This window comes from Uranotaenia lowii, chromosome 3, assembly GCF_029784155.1.
Source record: "Uranotaenia lowii strain MFRU-FL chromosome 3, ASM2978415v1, whole genome shotgun sequence".
Taxonomy (NCBI): domain Eukaryota; kingdom Metazoa; phylum Arthropoda; class Insecta; order Diptera; family Culicidae; genus Uranotaenia; species Uranotaenia lowii.
In genome coordinates, this window is record NC_073693.1 from 43,519,789 (window position 1) to 43,541,219 (window position 21,431).

The 21,431-nt window shown below is 39.4% G+C and overlaps 2 protein-coding genes across 3 annotated transcripts; one reads left to right on the forward strand and one right to left on the reverse strand.

Annotated features, from left to right (window-relative positions):
* Positions 1-358: 358 nt before the first annotated feature.
* LOC129757384 (protein hobbit) lies at positions 359-14,564 on the reverse strand. Of its 2 annotated transcripts, XM_055754592.1 has the most exons (8): positions 14,357-14,564; positions 14,134-14,257; positions 8,476-9,825; positions 6,307-7,816; positions 2,266-6,020; positions 2,098-2,199; positions 1,860-1,874; positions 359-968 (listed from the first exon to the last, which is right to left on the reverse strand). In XM_055754592.1, the coding sequence occupies exons 1-8, from the start codon at positions 14,413-14,415 to the stop codon at positions 918-920; spliced, it is 6,966 nt and encodes a 2,321-aa protein (XP_055610567.1). In that variant the 5' UTR covers positions 14,416-14,564; the 3' UTR covers positions 359-917. The 2 variants fall into 2 exon arrangements, with proteins under 2 accessions (XP_055610567.1, XP_055610568.1); XM_055754593.1 differs by lacking the exon at positions 1,860-1,874.
* Positions 14,565-16,905: 2,341 nt separating this feature from the next.
* On the forward strand, positions 16,906-19,286 carry LOC129757393 (transcription factor grauzone-like). Its single transcript, XM_055754608.1, has 3 exons — positions 16,906-17,148; positions 17,230-17,391; positions 17,839-19,286. Exons 1-3 carry the CDS (start codon positions 17,035-17,037, stop codon positions 19,168-19,170), a joined length of 1,608 nt encoding a protein of 535 aa, XP_055610583.1. The 5' UTR covers positions 16,906-17,034; the 3' UTR covers positions 19,171-19,286.
* Positions 19,287-21,431: the final 2,145 nt, after the last annotated feature.

A 21,431-nucleotide genomic window follows, 5' to 3' on the forward strand; every position in this document is an offset into this window, starting at 1 on the left:
AAGTGAGATCACTTTTTTAAAATGCGTTTCAGTTCAAATCACTCAATAACGCATAGAAAGGCTAGAAAATGCGTTTTAAAAAGTGATCCCAAATTTCGGACCAAATCGCTAAATAATGCTCAGAAAGGCCAGAAAACGCATTTTAGAAAAAGGGATTCCAAATTTCGGCCCAAATCGTAAAATAAAGCTTAGGAAGGAAGAAAACGCATTTCGAAAAAAAGGGATCCCAAAAAAAATAGACCAAACCAAACAAAGGAAACCAAAGCTTTCTCCAACTTCCAAGTGAAATTTCAACAGGCTTTCGAATATGTCTCAGACAGAAGAAAAAACTGCCACCGCCGCAAGTTAGCTACAAGAATTAAATATTGAAAATCTTTTATACCATTTTTTTCAACTTCATCACATATCACGTATGCACAAACATTTTATATTATTGCTCTGTTTCGAACGAAAGAGGAAACCTGTTGCCCTGGGCTGATAATAGTATTTTTTTATTATAAGCTACTAAGTTATGCTAAACCGAAAGGAAGCAACAATCAATCACCTTAATTCGCTCTATTGTCTCTATCTGGTTCTTTCCAGGAAAGATTTGTTTTTTTTTTTGTTTCTAGGAACAAAACACTATTTACGGTATCCTACTATTTGGTCAAAGTTTTAAAAAAGGGAAAAGCATCTTCTAAAACAATTTGCTATCTCAAGCGAAAAAAATGTGATGATTCTCTGTTTCTTATTTGAATTCGTTGGGACTAGATGCAAGTTTTTTTTCTTTTTTTTTCGGATTATAGAGTAGTGTGGACTTTTATAAAACTATGCAGCTACCAATTGTGGAAAAAACACCAAACAATATGGATGATACAAGTCGGAAGAAACTGATGCGATCTGGTTCTTCGGAATCCATCAAGTAGAACCTATTTGTATTAGGATTTTGAAAATTTGAACACTCCTTTGCGTAGGCTTTTATTTTCCGGCTGTCATTTGTGGAGGATGGAAATTTAAAAAAAAAAATATAGGAATCAGTTTAAATTTATAATGTTTTTTCATCAAAAGTAAACGAACAAATGTAATGGCATATTTACAAACTAAACTAGCAATTTTAAATGAAACTTTTTTGATAGAAGACGAAACATTAATCCGACTATCAAGGAAGATCACAGAATATTACCAAATTTAAAGTTTTATAGATTATCGGTTGTTTCAAAATAATCATCAATATACAGTAAGTCCTCGAGTAGTTATATTTTGATTGGATAATATGATCACTATAAAACAAATTATTCGTATTTTTTTTTTTATTTTTTTTTTAATCAAAGGTCTGTTTATTAAGGCATTTTACTTACAAAGTTTCATTTTGCCGAGTGTTTCACTTAACTTATCTATGTTAGTAGAAGGGGGAGCCGTAATAGTCGCGGCGACTCAACTGTTAGATTATAATTTAATTTAGGAGAGGGAAGGGGAACGTCTAGGGTTAAATTATTCGTATTGATTACAATTAAAAGCGAAAATTTATGATAATACAGCGAAATAAAACAACAAAAAATGTGACAATAAGCAACAATTAAATTCTCATGTTAAACGAAAATTTATGAATAAAACAACGCCTAATTTATTTTCGTTTGTCCTTTCTCTAAGCTCAAAAACAAAAATAAGTTTAAAAAAAATTTGCTCTTAATAAATATTAGAAAGGAAAACAAAATACGGATACACTAAAAATACCAAAACATTTCTCACTAAATAATCATAAAAGCGTCAAAAACCAAACACTCATAAAATAAACATTTTAAGTGCTTGCCTAATGATACGAAAAACAATATTAATATAAGTTTATATTGGTACATAGATAGCTCATGATAATTTAATACCTTGTTTCGAGCTCTCTAATGACACATGCCATGGAAATGATCAATTGTTAAATAAATATTATTGGATGACCATGAATTTATCAACACTGTAAGGAGTGTAGAGTGTAATCAGGCTCATTTTCATTTTTTTTAAATTGCGTAATTTAAAAATCAAATTAAACCAGACCATGGTAATTGAAATGTTAGATTATCTCTACACTTCTTTTGAAAAACAATAGTTATAGCAAAAAACACTTACCGCATGTCGATTGCCGAACAGCATCTTGGCCTTGTCCTCTTCCTGTGGGGAAGGTTGTTCGTCGACTAGAGCCTTCTTCAGTTTCAGTTTTTGCTTAATCGCCTATTTGAAAAAAAAATCTCTTTAAGAAACCCTCGTTTAGGTGTAACTAAAACAGATTGTTCTCACCTGCGACAGCAAAACCCTACGGCTGTCCGATTTCATCGCCAGCAGCAAATCCAACCAGGTCCACGTTACATTGTGGTACTCCAGCGTCGGAATCAACAGCGAAAGATCCGTAATATCTTCAATATTTTTCTCCTTGTTACCCTTGTAGCTGACCTTGACCGGAACTTCCGGAATTTTGATATAGATAAACAGCTTATTTTTCTCGGCCCTTTCCTTCATCTTTTCAACGTCGTCCTGAATCTTAACATAGAAGTTGCTGTCCTTGGCACTCTTTTTACCCTTCGAGGAGGAGGCGGAAGACTTTTTGGACGAGCTCTTGGTAGCGAGCGACGAGGTAGAGCTGGAACTGGCACCATCTTCCAGGTCATCGTTAGCCTCCACTTCGAGGGCATCCCGATCCGGGAAACAGAACTTCAACATTGTGTTATAGAACTTTTTCGAGATGGCAATCGTGACGGGTACCACATTTATTTCGAAGTGTTCTTTGACGGAAATTCCACCGACCGGAGGTTTTTCCCGGCAGAATACACGGAGCACTCGTTTGTGATCTACGGGCATATCTCGTTGGATTTCTGTTGGACAGAGAACCTCGGTGTAGCTGTCCCGCGGGATGAGGTTGTTGATACGTATGTACCCTAGCTCTAGTAAATGGTCGACGGAGTTATCACTTTTAGAATTTTTGGTGTACAGGAAATTGCTCAGGATCAAATCGGCTATGCCAATTTGTCCGTCAGCTTCAGTGAGTCGCCATTGAGCATGCTTAAAGCATATTTCATTGGCTCTAACAATGGTTAGGGGTTTATCTTTTCGGATGGTAGCTAAACGATTTGAGGCAGACAGCTGCGTCTCATTGTAGCACGAAAGCATAATGTCCAACTCATCACTTTTGTTGGAAAGAACCTCCTTATGCTCTCGAATAATTTTCTGCACGTCATCGTACTCGATTCGTAACTCATCGTTGTCCCCTTCTTCTAGCCGAGCTTTGGTTATAAAATGGATATCTTTTTCAAAGCAGCGTATTCGAGACATCAACCCTCGAATCTCTGTTTGCAAATGTTGAATTGGGCGTTTTTGATCCTCACTGCTGTGAAGTTGTAACTGAAAACGCATTCGAGCTAAACGTTCCAAAGCTTCTTTTCTTTGTGGTTCCACGTACAGTAAAAGGTTGTTAACGATGTCCAGAATCATAGCATATTGAAGGGAATTAGTGCAAACGTCCAAATCGTGATGCATCAACGTGAAGGCATCGACTGGCTCGTCCTGATTCTCCCAAGGGCTCAAACTCTCTTCAACCGGAGGAGGAGGAACTTCGCTGATCGTCGTCGGATCAATACTGGTTTCACCGTAGCTAACGTAGAAAAATTCACACTTACATCTAGAAACAATTCGTTGCAGCTGGATGGGACATTTTCCATCCTTGTAACTATCACCGGATACGCCGACCGTTTCGGAAACAACTCCGCCAACACTTTGTCCACTTCCTACTAAGTGAGGCAAATCGGGATACTCATTGATCGCAGTTGAGTCTCGATCCTTCTCCTGAATGTTGTCCACAGTAAGCCACATAATCTCGGCCATCTCCCTAGTATCACCATCTTCGGCACTAACGGTAGCATAATACTGCATGCATTCGAGTGATCCCACCCAAGTTGTTTTGGACACGATCGTATGATCTCGCCACACCGGCCTGTGAACGCGTTGTAAGATTTCTGCCTTCGCAGCACTCAAAATAACATACCCCGAAGTCTCGCATCCTTTCAGCAGCACCTGAGAGTTCACCAACGAAATGAACCAATTGTAATGCAAAACGTCCCCATCCTGGCAAGCTTGCAATCCCTTCAACTGCTGCTGCCGCGTTTGAGCAGACAAATCATCACTGAAAACCACAGACTTATGATCTGCCTCCGAAATCAACTGTTGCAACATCACTAAACCATCCGAAGTCTCCTGCCTTTGCCGGTCCCTGAGATGTGCTTGACTAACTGAATGGTGCTGTGACGAAGACGACCCCTTGTCCTGACTGTTACGGGACTGCTTCAACGGGGTATTGTTACCCTCCTTACGGAAACACTTCAGCGCTTCCGTCTGCAAATTATTCTTCAACCGTTGACTCTTCATAAACGAATCAAAGAGGGCAAACGCAACGTCCCGGTTGTCCTTGGTCCAGGCTCCCTTCAAATCGTACACCACCAGCTTGTGGGTCGGTGTATCCTTTTCCCTTTCTGTCCCATTGACGAGTAGTGCTTCTCGCCCGTAGGACACTCTTGCAACACTCAAGAAATAATACCGACAAATATCCCCGTTGGAATTAGAAATACTTTCCGAGCTACCGTAGGTACGATCGATGATGGTATTGGTTCTCAGCCAAATTTCGGCGTCATTCAGCTCGCTGTTCATGTACATAATCGACCAATCGGCTCGAGGTCGGTGGATTAAGCCATCGTCGATCGGAGAAAGCGTTAAGGTGTGTTCCGAGCTTAAAGAAATCCGACCACCATTCAGCTGAAAACCTCGATTCAATGCATGTGACATCCAGTAGAAAATCTGGAACTTGTGTAGACTCATCTGCAAATTCGCTCGCCGGTAGTGACGGCTTAGCTGCTTCTTCCGCGGTCGAACATTGTTGAAGACAAGTCCCCGACGGGTTGGTCTTGTCACACCGGACAAGATCAGCTTCAAACTTTCGAACCATCGAAGGGTGCTGCCGTATAGCACCAAATTCGGGATGTCCTGGTCCGAAGTGTTCTGTTTGATTTCGAAAGAAATGCCGATGTTGAGGTTTTGGGATCGGAAGGCTCGGAACGAGTCGTGCACTTGATTACTGGAGTACTCAGGAAGCTTGTCAGGGGCGCAGGGGATCACCGCGTGATGATCATTAGGATTGGCTAGACAGATCCAGTTCAATTTGAACGTAAGCCTAAGGTTGGGTAGATGAAGAAGGCGACAATCGTCGTAACGGGAGGCAGTTCTCACGTACACGTTTAGATCCCCTTTGAACATGATCTTCGCATTGGTGTACACAATTCCACAATTGTTCCACGTGAGTTCCATTTCTTCTGTGGTGTTGTACGGATCGAGAGAAGCATGCAAAAGAATCGTAAACTGCTTTGCGATAATCGTGAGGCGACCATGCATTAACAGACGCATCTTATCCCAAAACGGAAGAGGGGGACTCGGATCCCTGGAAGGCGCAGAAATCTTCTCCATCATTAAATTGCACTGTGCCATTACCGGTTCCCAACAGGGTCCAAAAGCATAAGCCAAATAATCCAGCTCCCAATCGAAATCGTGATAAAATTTGATCGAAGTCATGCTTCGCTGAATGGTATGCGTTCCAAATGGGTCCCCGATCTCGATATCCACGTCTCTCTTAGCTCTCCTAGGAGGCGCCATTTCCGCCCCAGCCAAATGTCCGAACAGATGCATCGCCTTCACGTGGAACATCGGCTGCGGATAGTCCCGTAGCATAAACTTCCACTCGGTACAACTCACATTAACCGCCCTACACCACAAGGTGACAAACTCGATTCCCTCCTCAGGCCAGGGGCTCTCGGCATCGATTTCACGGATCACTCGCACCGCATTCTCTGCACCGTGAACCGATGGGTCGGCCATGGCCATGATCTCCAGATCTGTCATGATCCACGCGATCAGCCTGGTACGGGGTGGTTCCGTTTTCGCCAATTGCTTCGACCGTTGAATGTAGATCTCCGAGTTCATCTTTATAAAGTTGGCATTCAGCTCTTCCAGCGTTCCTGGGAAAATGAAATTAGACATGAGAAAGGTAATTTCACTCTAAGAGGTAATTGGTATTCGAAATGATAAATTGATGACTAAACAACTTAAGATTTAAGTTTTTTAAAAGCCGGTAAAAAAGACCGGCTTCTAAAAAACTCTTCCTAACATGATTAAAAAATTTGTTAAAACATGCGTTAGAACATGTTTAAAACATTACTATTAACAATTTCAACGAAAAACATTGAACCCATTGGTCATTGCTTGTGAGCGAGAGACGTTTCTAAACACGTAAAATGAACCTACCTGTTGGCAAAATCAATCGTTCCGAGCAGAGCTGCGCAATTTTCTGGTCAAACAGCACCTTCCGTTTCACACTTTCGTTAAATTCGTCCAGCAGCAGCACATAGTTGTCCCGAAGTTTCACCTCAAACGGATCGTCACTCATCTCCATCAAAAACTCCTTGATCTGGATAAACATATCGCTAGGCAGGGGAGAGTTTTCCGTAAATGGTTTCTTCTTATAGCCATGGATAACCTTCAACCACTTGTAGATCGAAACAAACTCGTTCACAATTGCCCCATAAAAGTCGTGATCATAAGGGAATATGATCCTCACCACCCCAATCGACGTCAACCAAACCTTATTGCTGGCCAATCTAAAGTGCTCGTAATGCTTCCGTTCCCCTCTCAGCGCGTCCATTTCCGACAACTGCTGACAGTCGACGTCCTTGAAGGTAAAAATGTGCTGATCGTCAATTTTGATAAAAATATTCTCAAACGAAATGAACCATCGATCCTTCCGGCTGATGTACAAATTTTCACTGAATAGCAGCATCGAGTGGCGATCGCTTATCTTGATGGCGAATTCCGTCGATCCTTCGGCGTAAAGGTCAACGATCCAGGATCTCTTCGACTTTTTGGGTGGAACCTCTTCTTTGGGCAGTTCTAACGGGGGCTGCGCCATTTGCTTCGTTTTGAGAGCCCCTCTCAATTCCTTTATCTCGCCAAACAACGTCACGACATGCATATGCAGATTTGCATTCCACATTGCACCGGTGTCCTCCAAAAAGTGGATCGCCAACTTCGGGTGCTTTGAATGATCCGAATACTCCACCCGAATCACCTTAAAGTTGGCAAACACATTCTGCCCATCCACGGAGCCAAACTCCGACGGGAACGAGTTGTTTCTAAAGTCCAAAATCTCCATATGCAAATGATCCAGTTTGACAACGTTTATCGCTGCCGTCTTTGCCAGCGATAACTCACTTAAATTTACCAACAAACATGTTTCAAACTTATTGAAGAAAAAACAGGTCACATCTGTCACTTTGGCATTAATCAGAAGTCCAGGTTTACCTCCTCGTTTTGACGGAGTTCCACTTTCAACATCATCCAAAGAAATTCCAACTACTTCCGAAAGCCGTCGCCTTCCCAGTTCCGAAGACCTATACTTTTCCAAACACTGCTTAGCGTGAACCAAATACTCGGCCAACATTGGGCTGTACTCGGTGCGGAAAGTGTGAATCGTAAAATCCAGCTTTGTCGAGTCTCCGTAGCTGCTCAACTTCACCAAACTAACGCCCACATAGAACGGACTTCCCCGGATGTGACTCTTTTTCAAACTCTGGCCGTAGTCCTTCGGGGAACCACCGACTGCCCCGAGGGACCACCAAAACGATTCCACCATCAACTCGGCGCTCCAGTGTCGCTTTTCGAGCACCAAATTCAGGAACCTACTCTCGTACACGTTGCTGCGACACTCGCTAAACTGATCCAGCAGTAATTTGGTGTGGTTGAAGCAGATCGAGGAAATCTGTAAGTCAAAAAAAAAACAATTGTGTACCTACAAATTCAGAATTCAAATTCAGATTTAAAATTTAAAATTTCGGTTAAGATTTCGATTTCAGTTGCAAGTATCGGATTAAGATTTTAGATTAAGATTTCAGATTCAGATTTCAGATTCAGGTTTAAGATTCAGATTTCAGATTCAGATTTCAGATTCAGGCTTCAGATTCCAGATACAGACTTCAGATTTCAAATTCAGATTTCAGATGTCAGATGAGAGATTTTAGATACAGTTTTCAGTTTCAGATTTCAGATTTCAGATTCAGATTCAGATTTCAGATTAAGATCCAGATTCAGATCCAGATTTAGATTTCAGATTTTAGATTCAGATTTCGAGTTTCAGATTTCAGGTTCACATTTTAGATTCAGATTTCCGATTCTGATTTCAGATTCAGATTTCAGATTCAGATTCAGATTTCAGATTCAGATTTCAGATTTCAGATTCAGATTAAGATTTCAGATTCAGATTAAGATTTCAGATTTCAGATTCAGATTTCAGATTCAGATTTCAGATTCCGATTTCACATTCAGATTCAAATTTTAGATCCAGATTTCAGATTCAGATTCACATTTCAGATTCAGATTTCAGATTTCAGACTTCAGATTCTGATCACAAAATTTACTCACCTCCTGTGGTCCAAATTTGAACACCGTCGTCACATTCCACAGCTCGGCACATCCGGTGATGACTACCCGGCTTAAAATTTCCTCCCAAGCTCCCCCAGCCTTCAATCCAGTCGGGGAAATCCCAGACCCAGCAGCACCCAATCCACCAGCCAGCTTCAAACTTTTGGGATTCATCTGCCTCGCTAGCTGCTCACTGGAGAAAAAGTTCTTACTAATCCATCCGTAAATCTCCCGATGGTGATAGATCATCCGGAACGATTTCAACTTCGAGTACACATTAATAAGATCTTTCTCCAGCTTCGCGTCAATACTAAACTGCTCCAACCACAACAGCTTCTCCTGCATCGTATCGATTTCCAGCTGCTGCAGCTGCGTTCCCACATAAAACATAGGCATTCGGAACTCGTCCGGAATATTCCGGTTCTGGAACTTTCCACTGATGGTAAAAGACTGCAAGGTAGCAGAAAAATCATTGGAACTATTCTCCTTCACCGCTGATATGGTTGTGTTCTCAATTTTAATCGCGAAATTTTTCGGAATAATGGGTGCGATCCTTAGGTAAGCTTCACTACCGTTCGAGGTCGAATCAGCATCGAAAATCGGAACCTGGTCCAAACTAATACTGTTTTGCCTCAGGAACATCTGATGACGTCGCTTCTGACTTTGGGCATCCTTGATGAACTCGTACAAACCACCGTGCAGCACCATTTTGGTATTCGTCATCGCCAGCTGCAGTTTTTCCAAAGATATGGGTCCATGAGCCACCAAAACACTGTCCATGGCAATGCCGAAACTGAGTTCCCCCAGGCAGGGTTGGCATTCGTTTAGTTTCACGCTCATTTTGGTCCGAGTAGGTTGGCAGTGGCGGAGAATCTTAGCCTGGGCATCGCTCAGTGCAGCTGAGACCAGCATCGTTTTGGTATTGTGTACCAGACTTCCGTCTAGGTGTAGCTCTTTTGCCGTTGCATGAAGCAACCATCCGGGATCGTGATCATTGTTCAGTAATGCTATTGAAACATTGTTAATGTGAACGGCCATGAATTGGGCAAACTTGATAATCATAGGGTGAACTTTCTTCTCGCGAAAGTCCAAAATCTTGCGCCCTTTGCGGGCTCCGTTGCCTCCATTGTTACCTCCGCTTGAGCTTCCGAATGAATCTGGGGTGCTCGAACCACCTCCCATATCTTGGGATTGGCCATAGCTTGCGGATGTTCCACCGGCATTCGAACCGCCAGTTTGCTGTCGTCTATTGATGTCCTTATTGATTCGGATGTCGCGTATGTTGATCGACAGCAGCTTGGTGACTTCGGAGTTGAAGAAACTACTCCGGATGCAGATTTCATCGATTTGCTGAAAACAGATGGAAAAAAATCGAAATAATGAGTGGATGAACGCGTCTTTTCATAAGGCAGTTATCAAAACTAAACGAGTAGATATACATTTTTTTTAATTGGAGTAGCATGTGTACATTCTCTATCGAAAAGCTCAATACAGAATACATGCTACTCTGCTACATGCTACATGAACTCCGATGTTTTTCTGCAGATAACAGAAATGAGCATTGGAAAGACCATTTAACAGAAAACGCGTTGGAGAGGCGTGGATGGATCATTATGAAGATTTTTTAAAGTTGCTTTCAATAACTTTTCATCAGATTGGAGTCACATACAAACATTCCCTCACATTTTTCAGCAGGTTTGAGGGATGACTGACATCCAGATGTTAAAATCCTAAGGACCAAAAAAATTATAAAAAAAAAATAGTAAAACTATTTTAAAACATAATCTGACCAATTATTTAATCCGAAACTGCTGAAGTTCAGCAAAACTGCTAATATTTGTGGCTTATCTAGAACAGCGGTGTGTAAACTCGCTTCGGAAAGAATCATTCGGCTGATTTTTTCCGAGTTTAACTTGTTGTGTGCAGATTGATTTTATCTTCGTTCCAATCATTACGTGATTGCACACAAAACAAAGAAAACAGTTCTGCATTGATGTTTTCCATGCCTCGCAGGGATAAAATCACACCAACGAAACAACAGAACGAAGCTTACCGTACACGAATGCACACGAGCGATCGTTGCCCGACGGACCGAGTTAACATTCCTCGCACCCTTCTCTCGCTTGTTTCCCGTTCCTTTGTATCTATCATTTTAAGCCACGCCCCCATGCGATTGATGTGTTCGGCTGCCGAACGAAACCGATTTGAATTTTGAATTCGCAGAACTGTACGTTCGCTTCGCTGATGTTTCCCCCGATTGCTGTTTACTCCTGCCGCTGCCGAGTTTACCCGAAGCTTACTTCCTGATGCTTTCCGAGTTGAACTATAGATAGCATCATTGCAGTTTGAGTTTAACGAAATAAAATCGTTCTGCAAAGAAGGGTAAAGTGCGAGTATGTAGACTCGCGATTTTAACATCTCTGATCTGGAAGCGAAAACAGGCAATATTCTACGTCACACTTTTCATGTTGGAGTAGCGTGTCAACATTCTCTCTTCAGCACGGAAAATGATAAAAAGGTAAAATTTACCGAGATAGCAAGGTGAACGCTCGTGGAAACCAAAAAGGTAACTTCTACCTCTTCGAGGTGAAACTCACCTCACAGTGAGGTAGTTTACCTGAATCGAGCTGGGGAAAAAAGTACAATTCACCGAGAATCAAGGTGAATCCAAAAAAGGTAAATCTTACCTCGTAGCGAAGAAACTAATCAAACCAACCAGCATTTACCTTTTAAATCAGTGAATGGGAAAACGGTATTATTTACTATTTTGTTAGATGATAGCTAAAAAGGTTAAATTTGTAAAATTTACAAAAAGGGTGGGAAAAAAATAACCTTGCTTCTCGGTAAATTTTACCTTTTTTAACTTTCCGTGAGCTTCAGAACGGATTTTTAGTAACAATAGAACAAAAAAAAATGATACTACAACACAATATGTAAACAAAAACGAAATCGGAATCTTAAAATGGAAATAAATCGTCGTCATTGTATTGCACAACTCATTCACTCAAACGATCATCCGCAAAACTGACAGAATCTTCAGTGTTTTTCCGTTAACTTTCAGTTGAAATCTGTTTGGCGTATTCAGTTTGGCGATTAAAAGAAAAAAAAATACAGCTAGAGAGTGCAAAATTGGTACTGACCTGGTGCAAAACTGGGCATAAACGAATACGCCATTAGTTTAGGGTTGCCATCCGTCCCGCAAAAGCGGGACATGTCCCGCTTTTTTGTTGAATGTCCCGCTGTCCCGCTTTTTTTTCGAAAACTTTTAAAAAGTTAACTGACTGACACCGGAAAAATCAAACTTTAGTCTCAATTTGAATTCTTGGATGAACAAAAAATCTTTCAAATCATTTTTTTTATCAAAAATAAGCAGCATTTTTTCATAGCTTATATAAGACAATGTAGAATAAATCTAAACATCTTAGCATTAGAGTAAGATTCTGATTCAGTCAATGTTCATGCAGCACGTAAGCCAATGTAGGAAAAAAATTTCGTTTAAAGATGGAAGTTTTCTTGATGTTTTCAAACTTTTGAACAAATTACCAAAAAAAGTATTTTTTGTTAAAAATTACACAATGGTTTTTAACGCGGTATGAAAGCCGCCGTTCACATGAACGACTTGAAATATTTTCTCGCAAATAACGTGTCAATTTGCGAGAAACGTGAATAAAATAAAAACGGTGCATTTGGCAAAAATCACTGTAAATAGCAGTCATGTAAGAAAAACTGAGCAAAATCAATCTGCGTTAAAAACAACCTTAGTTTTCTTTCTATGATCAACTTTGGCGTATAAGTTTAGCTACAAAATTAAGGTTTTTTTTTAAATTTTTTTAAATGTCCCGCTTTTTTCCGCTGTGTCCTGCTTTTTTTTGTGAAATGTCCCGCTTTTTTCCAAAAGTATCTGGCAAGCCTACATTAGTTGGATAGTTCGTACGAAGAAACATTCTGATTGTATACTCTTACCAGAAGAATATTTTGTAGTTGAGGTATTAAAGAGTCTTCGATTCTCATGTTGCTGTCAGTCCATTCTTTACGTTTGAATATTGTGTGTTCGTTCCTTTTCAACCGTTATTGAACCACTGACCATACTGACTGGACACTCGACACTCCAGAGGCGATTGAAAGAATTGCTATCCCAGTTAGAAAGTGCCAGCCTACTTTTAAGGAAAAAAAGGCAATTTAGATGATAAATTCGGGCTGAACAGGTACTCTTGAGTTTTGAAAACGAAATTTAGAGTTCACAGATTATGATCAAAACATAGGCAAGTCAATTCCCGGATTCCCAAAGGTTAAGTGAAACTGAAAATGTTGGTATTATCGCGTCAGCACTAGATTTTACTTGATAAATCCGGACTTGCGATTTCCGAACTTACTTTCGACCAAGAAAAGTGATTTAGTAGGTTATCGGGAGTATCTGTTCTGCCTTTAGTTGCCCAACAATGTTGGAAAAAAAAAGAAAAAGATTAAAATGCACAATATTTTATGTGAAAGTAACTCCTGGGTGTGACTGTCCGCCAGTTTTTTTACGGTGGAATATCATGTCTACTCTCTCTGAAAGTTTGTCTGAAAATTGCGTCCAGAGTGGTCCAAATTAACAATATTAACACTAGGAGAAAACCACAAGTCGCAAAAATTTGATTCTTAACAAATAAGGAGAATATCAAATTAATCAATCCCATAGTTCCAATAGTGGTCCTTCGAGCCGGATCATTTGAAACAGTGACTGCACAGTAAATTCGGTACGAAGAAGGAAAGTTATTTTAAAAATTGAGGCATTACAAATTGTTTAATAAGCATGTCCGATTTTAGTTGATTAATCTGAGAGTTGATTTGATTTGTCACGGGAGCTTGGCATATTATATTCTAATACATTTTCCAAAATGGCATCGACAAGGTGGTTTACGTATGAAATAGAATTTATGTGGATCAGTTGTTAAATTTTAGGACAACATTTCGTGAAACTAAACCGACTAAAAAGTGAATAAACAAGTCAAACAATCACAAAATTTTCGTTTTTTGCAAAAATAAATTGAAAGGGTACCTTCTAACTGTTCGAGGAAAAGCTTACCTCGCAGCGCGTTGAATTCTGCCTGAATTTTACTGGAAAAAGGGGGCAATTCACCTAGAGAAACAGGCAAATACAAAAAATCTTTTACGATTTACTTCATCCAAAAACGTAAAAATAACCTTTTTTCTAGGTGAAAAGAAAAAAATGAACAATTCACCTTCACCATCACCAATTTACCTCGAAAGTGGGGTGGAAAAAAATTACCCCAGTAACTCGGTAACTTTTACCTTTTTTTTATTTTCCGTGTATGAATCTCTTGAATGAAATTTAAAAAACTGAAATTAAAAAAACCTTCATTGTTGTTTTCATATCGCATACCAACAATTGAAAATTGGAATCCTGCTTGATCCTTCGTCAATGTATTGAGATCACTTCAGCGATAAACAAGCAGGCAACATACGACTCGCTAAAATTAATCCCCTTGACTGTAGCAACTAGATTCCATTATCTCAATTAATAGGGTTCTATCGATAGCGATGAAGCCGCATATAAACAGAGAAATCCAACCCATCAATCAATAACGTTATGATTTACATGACCCTCAAGGGGAAAGAAAAATGACTAACAGAAAAAACACCCAAATAACATACCACAGAGAATCCACTTTTGCAGATGGTCACGTCCCGCAGAGAAAACGGCAAACTGATCCGCCCGAAGCGGATTTTGATGTTGAACTTCCGTTTGAGCACGTAACCGATACCTTGCGGGAGCAACCTGCCGATAAGATAACACCCGAAAAAAAAATAAAAGGTCAATTAGCAGCAGAATTCATAATCAAAGAAAAGGAAAATTGGTCGATTTCACGAAACTTACCAGGTGATACCCAGGTAGATCAGTACGATGATCACCAGAAACGAGAAGAGCGTTATCATTGTTGAAACATTTCTTTTGTTAACTGTTTCCGGGGCCGAAATTTGCACCTTTTTCCGACCGATTTACCGTAATAATTTATACTTTTCAATCCGCGGAAGAAACGCGAAAATTCGATTCCTTTGCTGCCTGCAGGCAAAAAGTACAATAACAACAACACTTTCAAAGACGAATGTCAATACACGTTAGCAGAATTCTGGTCAACTATGGGTTTTTTTTAAAGAAGTGGTTTAAAAATGGGTAACAAAAGAAGATTTTTTTTAAACAGTGGGTGGAGTGCGGTTGAAATAAACCTCTAAAAGAGTTCAAAAATAAGACGCGAGCTCCATCCCGTAGAACTTAAAAGCTGAACTTGAATAATTTCAGAAGCGCTAAATCCAAACTTGCAATTATGTCGTTTGTTTTTTTTTCCAATTTTTGAGAAAAAAGGTAAACAAAAAATGTAAACATTAATTCTCGCGTGAGCTTTCATTACGTCGAATGAAACAGAAACACCGAACCGAGAAAAACGCTTCTGAAATTTGAAGAGTGTTTTTTAAATCCTATTTTTATTCCTTCGCCGATAACCCTTCAAAAAATACGCAATATTCATGGAAACTAATTGTGTCAGATATTCCACATTATGAATTTAATTTTTTGCAATTTTTAGAGCTATTTTTCAATCATATAGGAACATACGACATATTCAAACCTAAATCGTTCATACGTCTGAACACATTCGTCGTTTGGAGGGGAAATTTGTTTCATTCGTCTCTTCTCTTTCGTCCTTTGATTCGTTCAACTTGCACATACGTCCAAATGTTTCTCATGTAAATACTATGGAAAATTTTCAATTTTCTCGGCGTAGTGGCTGTTTAATAAGTGGTGTAGCGGTAAATTGGTGAGTAAATGCATAATTAAATGTGTGAATCGGGTGCGACATCGATCAAACCAACTCGCTGCTGCTGATCATGCTTTCTGTTGCCGATCAGCTGGAGGGGAAATTTGTCTCATTCGTCCTTTGATTCTTTGAACTTGCACTTACGCCCAAATGTTTCTGAGGCAATTACCGGTAAGTTTTCAATTTTTTTGACATAGTGAATGTTAACTTAGTGAGTTATCGAGTGTAGCGGTAAATTTATTGAATGCGTAATAAAAGTGTGAATCGGGTGATTGTGTGACTAACAGCAGCAGGCTGCTGCCGATCAGTTGTTGGGTTTGCTGCTACTGCTGCTGTACGGTTTCTTTTCCTTGCTGCATTATTGTACAGCGTTCGAAAGCCTTGAGTATCGATTTAAGAATGCCTGAAAACAAGAATCTGAAATAATATTGCCAGGTTGATATTCTGATTACCTCTACCTGTATACACTGTTTGCTCATGGAATCCATAGCGAATGTGCTAGGTTTTTCTTCCTCTGCACATTCGCCGTTTGGAAGAAGGGACGTAAGCAACATTGAAATGGGCAAGCAAGGTTTTGTTTCATTCGTCATTTTGAAAGTCTTAAATTTTATACATTAAAAGGGTTTAAATTGATTGTTTTATCAATCATATAGGTAGATAATGTTATAATGAAGCCTTTTTAGTGAATATCTCAGTTTTTCAAATTTTGTTTCATTCGACGTAATGAAAGCTCACGCGAGAATTTAGGATATTGGTGCACTTTTTTGGGAAAACTATCAAATTTTAACAAGATTTTGCAAATAAAGGTTTTGAATTAATGATCATATTTATCGAAGAACGTAAGTAATTTTCATTTCTGACAAAAAAAAGTTACAGAGGATTCGTTTATTTCTGAGCTCTGTAAAATACCGGAATATTCACAAAACGTTGTTTTAAACCAAAGAAATTTTGAGTTATTTTCAAACGTCAATTTTAGTTTTTAGTTTATAATGTTTGTACCTACACGCAGCGAAAAAGATTTTAAGGACAAACGAATATAGGAAAATTTCTTTGATTCTGCCGGGACAAATAAAAATTCCTTTGTTTCTAACCCGTTTTCCTTTATTTCACAGAATTTTTCACCTTTGAAATTAACACAATCTCTTTGAATCAAAGTTTTCTTCTAGTACAAAGAATAAATCCTTTATTTCAAAAGATATTATTTTAAACTAAACTCATAATACATTGTTTCAAATGAAAAGGAGTTTAGTTTGTTTCAAAAGAATATTTTTCTTAATCAATTTGATTTTGGTTCAAATACCAATCAAGTTTTATCTGAGTTTATACATTTTTTTTGTTCATTTGAGAAAAGTTTTCAATTCGGCACTTTAAATTGTTTTTAAATAAGATTTATACAAAAAATAGCCAACATAAAAATGGTGTTCTCTTGTGTTATCATTTTTTTTTAATTTTACGAAACAATTTATTCCCAAATGCGAGAATTATCTCTATAATACAAAATGAGTACAATCTATGTTTACAGTCTGTTCAAATTATCTGTGGTTGTATCGTATACAAAAGTATGCAGCCCAAATAAAAAAAATGAATGAATTTTTATTTCAGTGGGGTTTTCTCAGATATTTGTAAACATCGGAATGTCCCAAAAATTTTGTGGCTAGCTGCCGTTCGTTTTTCGTCAGTAATATCGCCTTATTTAAAGAAATTTACCAGAAAATTTTGTCAATAAGCAACAGAAGTAAACATGGAAACAGTCCAGCAAAGCTGTCGACTGTGTCTGGACCCGGAAGTTACCGATCCCTGCTCTATAGAATCCAGCCCCCTGAATCAAAAGTTGGCTCTCGTTTTTACATTTACGGTAAGAAGCTTTCTGATTTTAAATCAGGTTTTGGTGAAAACTTCATAATAATATTTGAATACTTCTTTTTTAAAATTTTAGTTCAGTACAATGGACCAGATGCCGAAGGGAATTTGTCAGCCGTGCTGCTCGATCGTAGATAATTTCTACCAGTTTTCGGAGAAAGTTCAAACCAATCAGGACTATCTGCGAATGTTGGTCGGGGAACAGCCCGATGAGAAACACGATTTGATCCCGACAAAGGTTGGTTTTACTTTCAAATTAACTTTTTAAGTTCATACAAAAAGTGTACCAACATTATGGAAACAAAATTTTGGACTGCTAGCAACGCCATCTCTTATCGAATAGCTGAACATTTCTATTAATCTTGTATCAATCAGAGTCGAATGTTAAAACAGCGAACATCAATGAAACTGAAGAAAGATTGAACAAAGACGCAACAAATTTTAAGGAAAAGGTCTTTGCCAGGACCAGATCTAAACAAATGACATTTATCAGGACCGAATAAAAGGGTTTGCAAATTAAAGTCTTCACATCGAGAATGAAGATAAAAAACAATTGTATTTCTATCTATTTGAAACGAAAAAAGCAGATGATCGTTCTCTAAGACTTATGAAAAACCGTTTTCAAATTTTACGACAATGGCCTTTGAATATTATAAGACTATAACGCCTCTTCTATTTTTTGCAGATGGAACAAACCGAGGCTCTTTCCCACATTTTGGTAAAAATGGAACCCACCGAAACGGTTCTGGAGGAAACGATCATCGCAGATGAGGAACAAATTGTCGATCAATCCTGCGATGCTCCAGATGATGATAATTACCGCCAGTCTTCTTCCGATTCAACCGGAGACGACGACGACGACGATGATGACAGTGATGATGAATTTTTAGCAGACAAAATACCAAAACGGAAATCGAAATCTTCTGTAGCCGATCAGGAACCTCGAGTGAAGCGAAAATATACACGCAGAGCACCACTGCGAGGGAAAGTGACCAAGGAAAAGAAGCGACCAGGGCTGGATCCCTCCAAGGAGTATCGCAACAAATCGCGGGAAACGATCGAAGAAGAAGATCGGAAGATTTTGGAGTATTTCAAGTTTGTCTGCGAACTTTGTCACGAGCAATCGGAAACGTTCATCGACTTGAGGCGACACTTCCGCGATCGTCACGATCAGAAAGGTTACCAACGGTGTTGTAACAAGAAGCTGTTCAAACGATGTCACCTGCTAGAGCACATTCAAGTCCACCTAAATCCGAACATCTACGGATGCGATGCATGTACGAAAAGTTTCAGCAGCAAAGAATACCTGCAGCTGCACAAAATGCAAGCCCACGAGACTATCGTCGAGCGACCGTACAAATGTGACAAATGTCCCAAAAGTTTCGTTCAAAAAGGACAGTTGTCTTCCCACATGGGTCGACATCAACTGTACCCTTGCACCAAATGTGACAAAGTCTTAGCTGGGAAAGGATCTCTATCAGCTCACATGGTCAACATGCACAGCGACGAAGGCCGAATGATCTGCGACACCTGCGGGCGGGAGTTCAAAACTAAACCTTGCTTCGATAAGCACGTGCGGAAACACCTGGGCATTCTAGAGGACACCAGCATTGAGTGCGAAATTTGCGGAGATATCCTCCACAACAAGGCCACCATGAAGAAGCACATGATCGCCAAGCACATCGAATCGACCGAGGAGCACATTTGCAACCTGTGTGGCAAAAATGCTCCCAACAAGTTCGCCCTAGAATCCCACAAACGTAAGGTGCACTGTGCGGAAAAGTATCAGTGCGAGTTCTGTGAGAAAAAGTTCAAAAATCCGGTCACCCTGAAGGAGCATCGGGCTTCCCACACCGGCGAGGTGCTGTACACCTGTCCGTTCTGCGCCACCACTTCCAACTCGAAGGCGAACATGTACGCGCACAAAAAGAAATCCCATCCGATCGAGTGGGCCCAGGAGAAGCAGAACAAGCTGGCCGAGCAGCGGGAGCTTAAGAAAGGCGGTGGCGGTTTTTAAGTTAATGTTCAGTTTTATCTTGTGTTTTAAATTGTAAATATTGAATTTGTGTTTAGAATAATGAATTAAGACAAACAGTTTTAAATAAAATCCTCTATGATTGTAAGGGAAAAAAATAAATTTCTTTTCTGGCTATAATTTTCTATTGATGGGGCACTTACCGATTTTCCAGCAATCGAGTCAACACATTCGCTCTGCCTAGGACTTCTTCACATTTTCTCTGCTTGTTCTAAGGATTTTGAATCCGAAAAAAAAAACGATTTTCACTGAAGGTTGTTCCTAAGGTAAGTTACCTGAAATAAAAAAAAAACAAATAATATATGTAAGTACTTAAATTATACAAAATTATAAAAAAAATTAAAAACCTCTTAATAAATGGAAAAATTTAAATTTTTCCAATTAATTTTTTTCTCAGTTTTTTTTTTGAAAATTCTTTATTTGAAACGTTTTCTCACTGTTTCAATAAGGATTTCTTCTCTTTACAAGTTCTTAATTGTTTCCAACTTCATTAAATTTTCTGTATTATTTTTTTGATACATTTTTCCTTGAAACTTCGAAATTTATCCTAATTTTTATTTTTTTTTTTTTTCATTAAACGTTTCCCGATTTTCAATTTTTGACTAAACGAATTTGGGAAACTTTATTCCTTTGATTAATGATTTTAAAAATTATGAATTTTAGTTTTTTTCAAATTTAATTTTTTTTTATTTTAATTAAAAAAACATTTTTTTAGGAATTGTTAAAAAAAAATTATAATTTGGATTTTTATGAATTTGGTTTAACGAATTTTGGAAATTTCCTTCTTTTGGAAATATTAATGATTTTAAAAATTATGAATTTTAGTTTTTTTTTTTTTCAAATTTAATTTTTTTTTTTTTTTTTTTTTTTTTTTTATTTTAATTAAAAAAACATTTTTTTAGGAATTGTTAAAAAAAAAATTATAATTTGGATTTTTATGAATTTGGTTTAACGAATTTTGGAAATTTCCTTCTTTTGGAAATATCTAATCAATTTCTCAAAAAAAATTAAATTTTCAAATTCGATTTTATTTTAACGGAATTTAGGAGACGCACCGCGATGGCTCCGCCACTCGCCCTGCGTACACACACTTGTTTCTATTTTCTGCTGCGGATCGATGAGTAAGGCTGGTAAACGGTGGATAATGTGCAACACGAGACCCCATAGTGGTCATATCACCTCTTATCCACAACTCCTATCTCTACCTCCCCGTGGTGCCGGCTGGGGTGCGAGTAACCTAAGCGGAGATCGGGTACCCAACCCCGGTGGATGCTTTGGTCGCATGCAGACTGAGAAGGTGGCCGCACGCGTCTGTTCCCCATGTCAGGGGCGGCGTGCAACAACAACCGAGCGTCTGTTCTCCAGGTCAGGGGCGGCTCAAACAGCGTCTGTCTTGCAGCAAGCGGCTGAATTTATGAAATGCGGCTCCCGCCAGCTAAGTCCAAGATGGCAGCCCCATCGCGGGATAGGGACTTTAGGCTAACAACCTACTGCTCCTGATATCTTGTATTGTTACAGAAACTGAGAGAAGAAATAACCGAATTGGAACTTTGGCAACGACTTTTAGCATGAAAACACGGACTAGAATTGGAACTTGGAATGTTTTGACCCTTGCCCAGCCAGGAAAGCTGGCTCAACTTGCTAGAGAAGCTAGCCGCCTCAAGCTAGATATATTGGGACTCAGCGAAGTCCGTTGGCCTAACACTGGAGAACACAAGACACAGTCCGGGCAAGTACTGCTTTACTCTGGCATACGAGGAGAACATGCTACTCGGGAACGAGGAGTTGGTTTCCTGTTAAGCCCGCAGGCCCATGCGGCCCTCATAAGATGGGAACCGATAAACGAAAGAATAATCGTAGCCAGATTCAGAACACGGGTTAGAAACCTCACAATGGTCCAGTGTTATGCGCCAACAGACGTTGCCGATTTGCAGGAGAAAGAGCTGTTTTACAGTCAATTGAACAGCGTGGTTGAGAGAATTCCGAAGGGTGACATTCAAATCCACTTAGGCGACTTCAACGCAAAGATTGGCTCCGATAATCAGGACTTTGAGCGCATCATGGGGCGCCATGGCCTAGGACAGATGAGCGAAAACGGAGAACTGTTTGTAGAATTTTGTGGCAACAACAACATGATGATCGGTGGATCGCTCTTCCCCCATCGACCAGCACATAAGGTCACTTGGGTATCCCGAGATGGCCGAACAGAAAATCAAATTGACCACATCTGCATCAGTCGAAAA

Coding starts and splice junctions, on each gene's coding strand:
- LOC129757384 (XM_055754592.1), bottom strand. CDS start 14,415: ATGATAACGCTCTTCTCGTTTCTGGTGATCATCGTACTGATCTACCTG. Junction 14,258..14,356: donor ATCTACCTGGGTATCACCTG/GTAAGTTTCGTG, acceptor TCTTATCGGCAG/GTTGCTCCCGCAAGGTATCG. Junction 2,200..2,265: donor GTAGGGTTTTGCTGTCGCAG/GTGAGAACAATC, acceptor TTTTTCAAATAG/GCGATTAAGCAAAAACTGAA.
- LOC129757393 (XM_055754608.1), top strand. CDS start 17,035: ATGGAAACAGTCCAGCAAAGCTGTCGACTGTGTCTGGACCCGGAAGTT. Junction 17,149..17,229: donor CTCTCGTTTTTACATTTACG/GTAAGAAGCTTT, acceptor TTAAAATTTTAG/TTCAGTACAATGGACCAGAT. Junction 17,392..17,838: donor ACGATTTGATCCCGACAAAG/GTTGGTTTTACT, acceptor TATTTTTTGCAG/ATGGAACAAACCGAGGCTCT.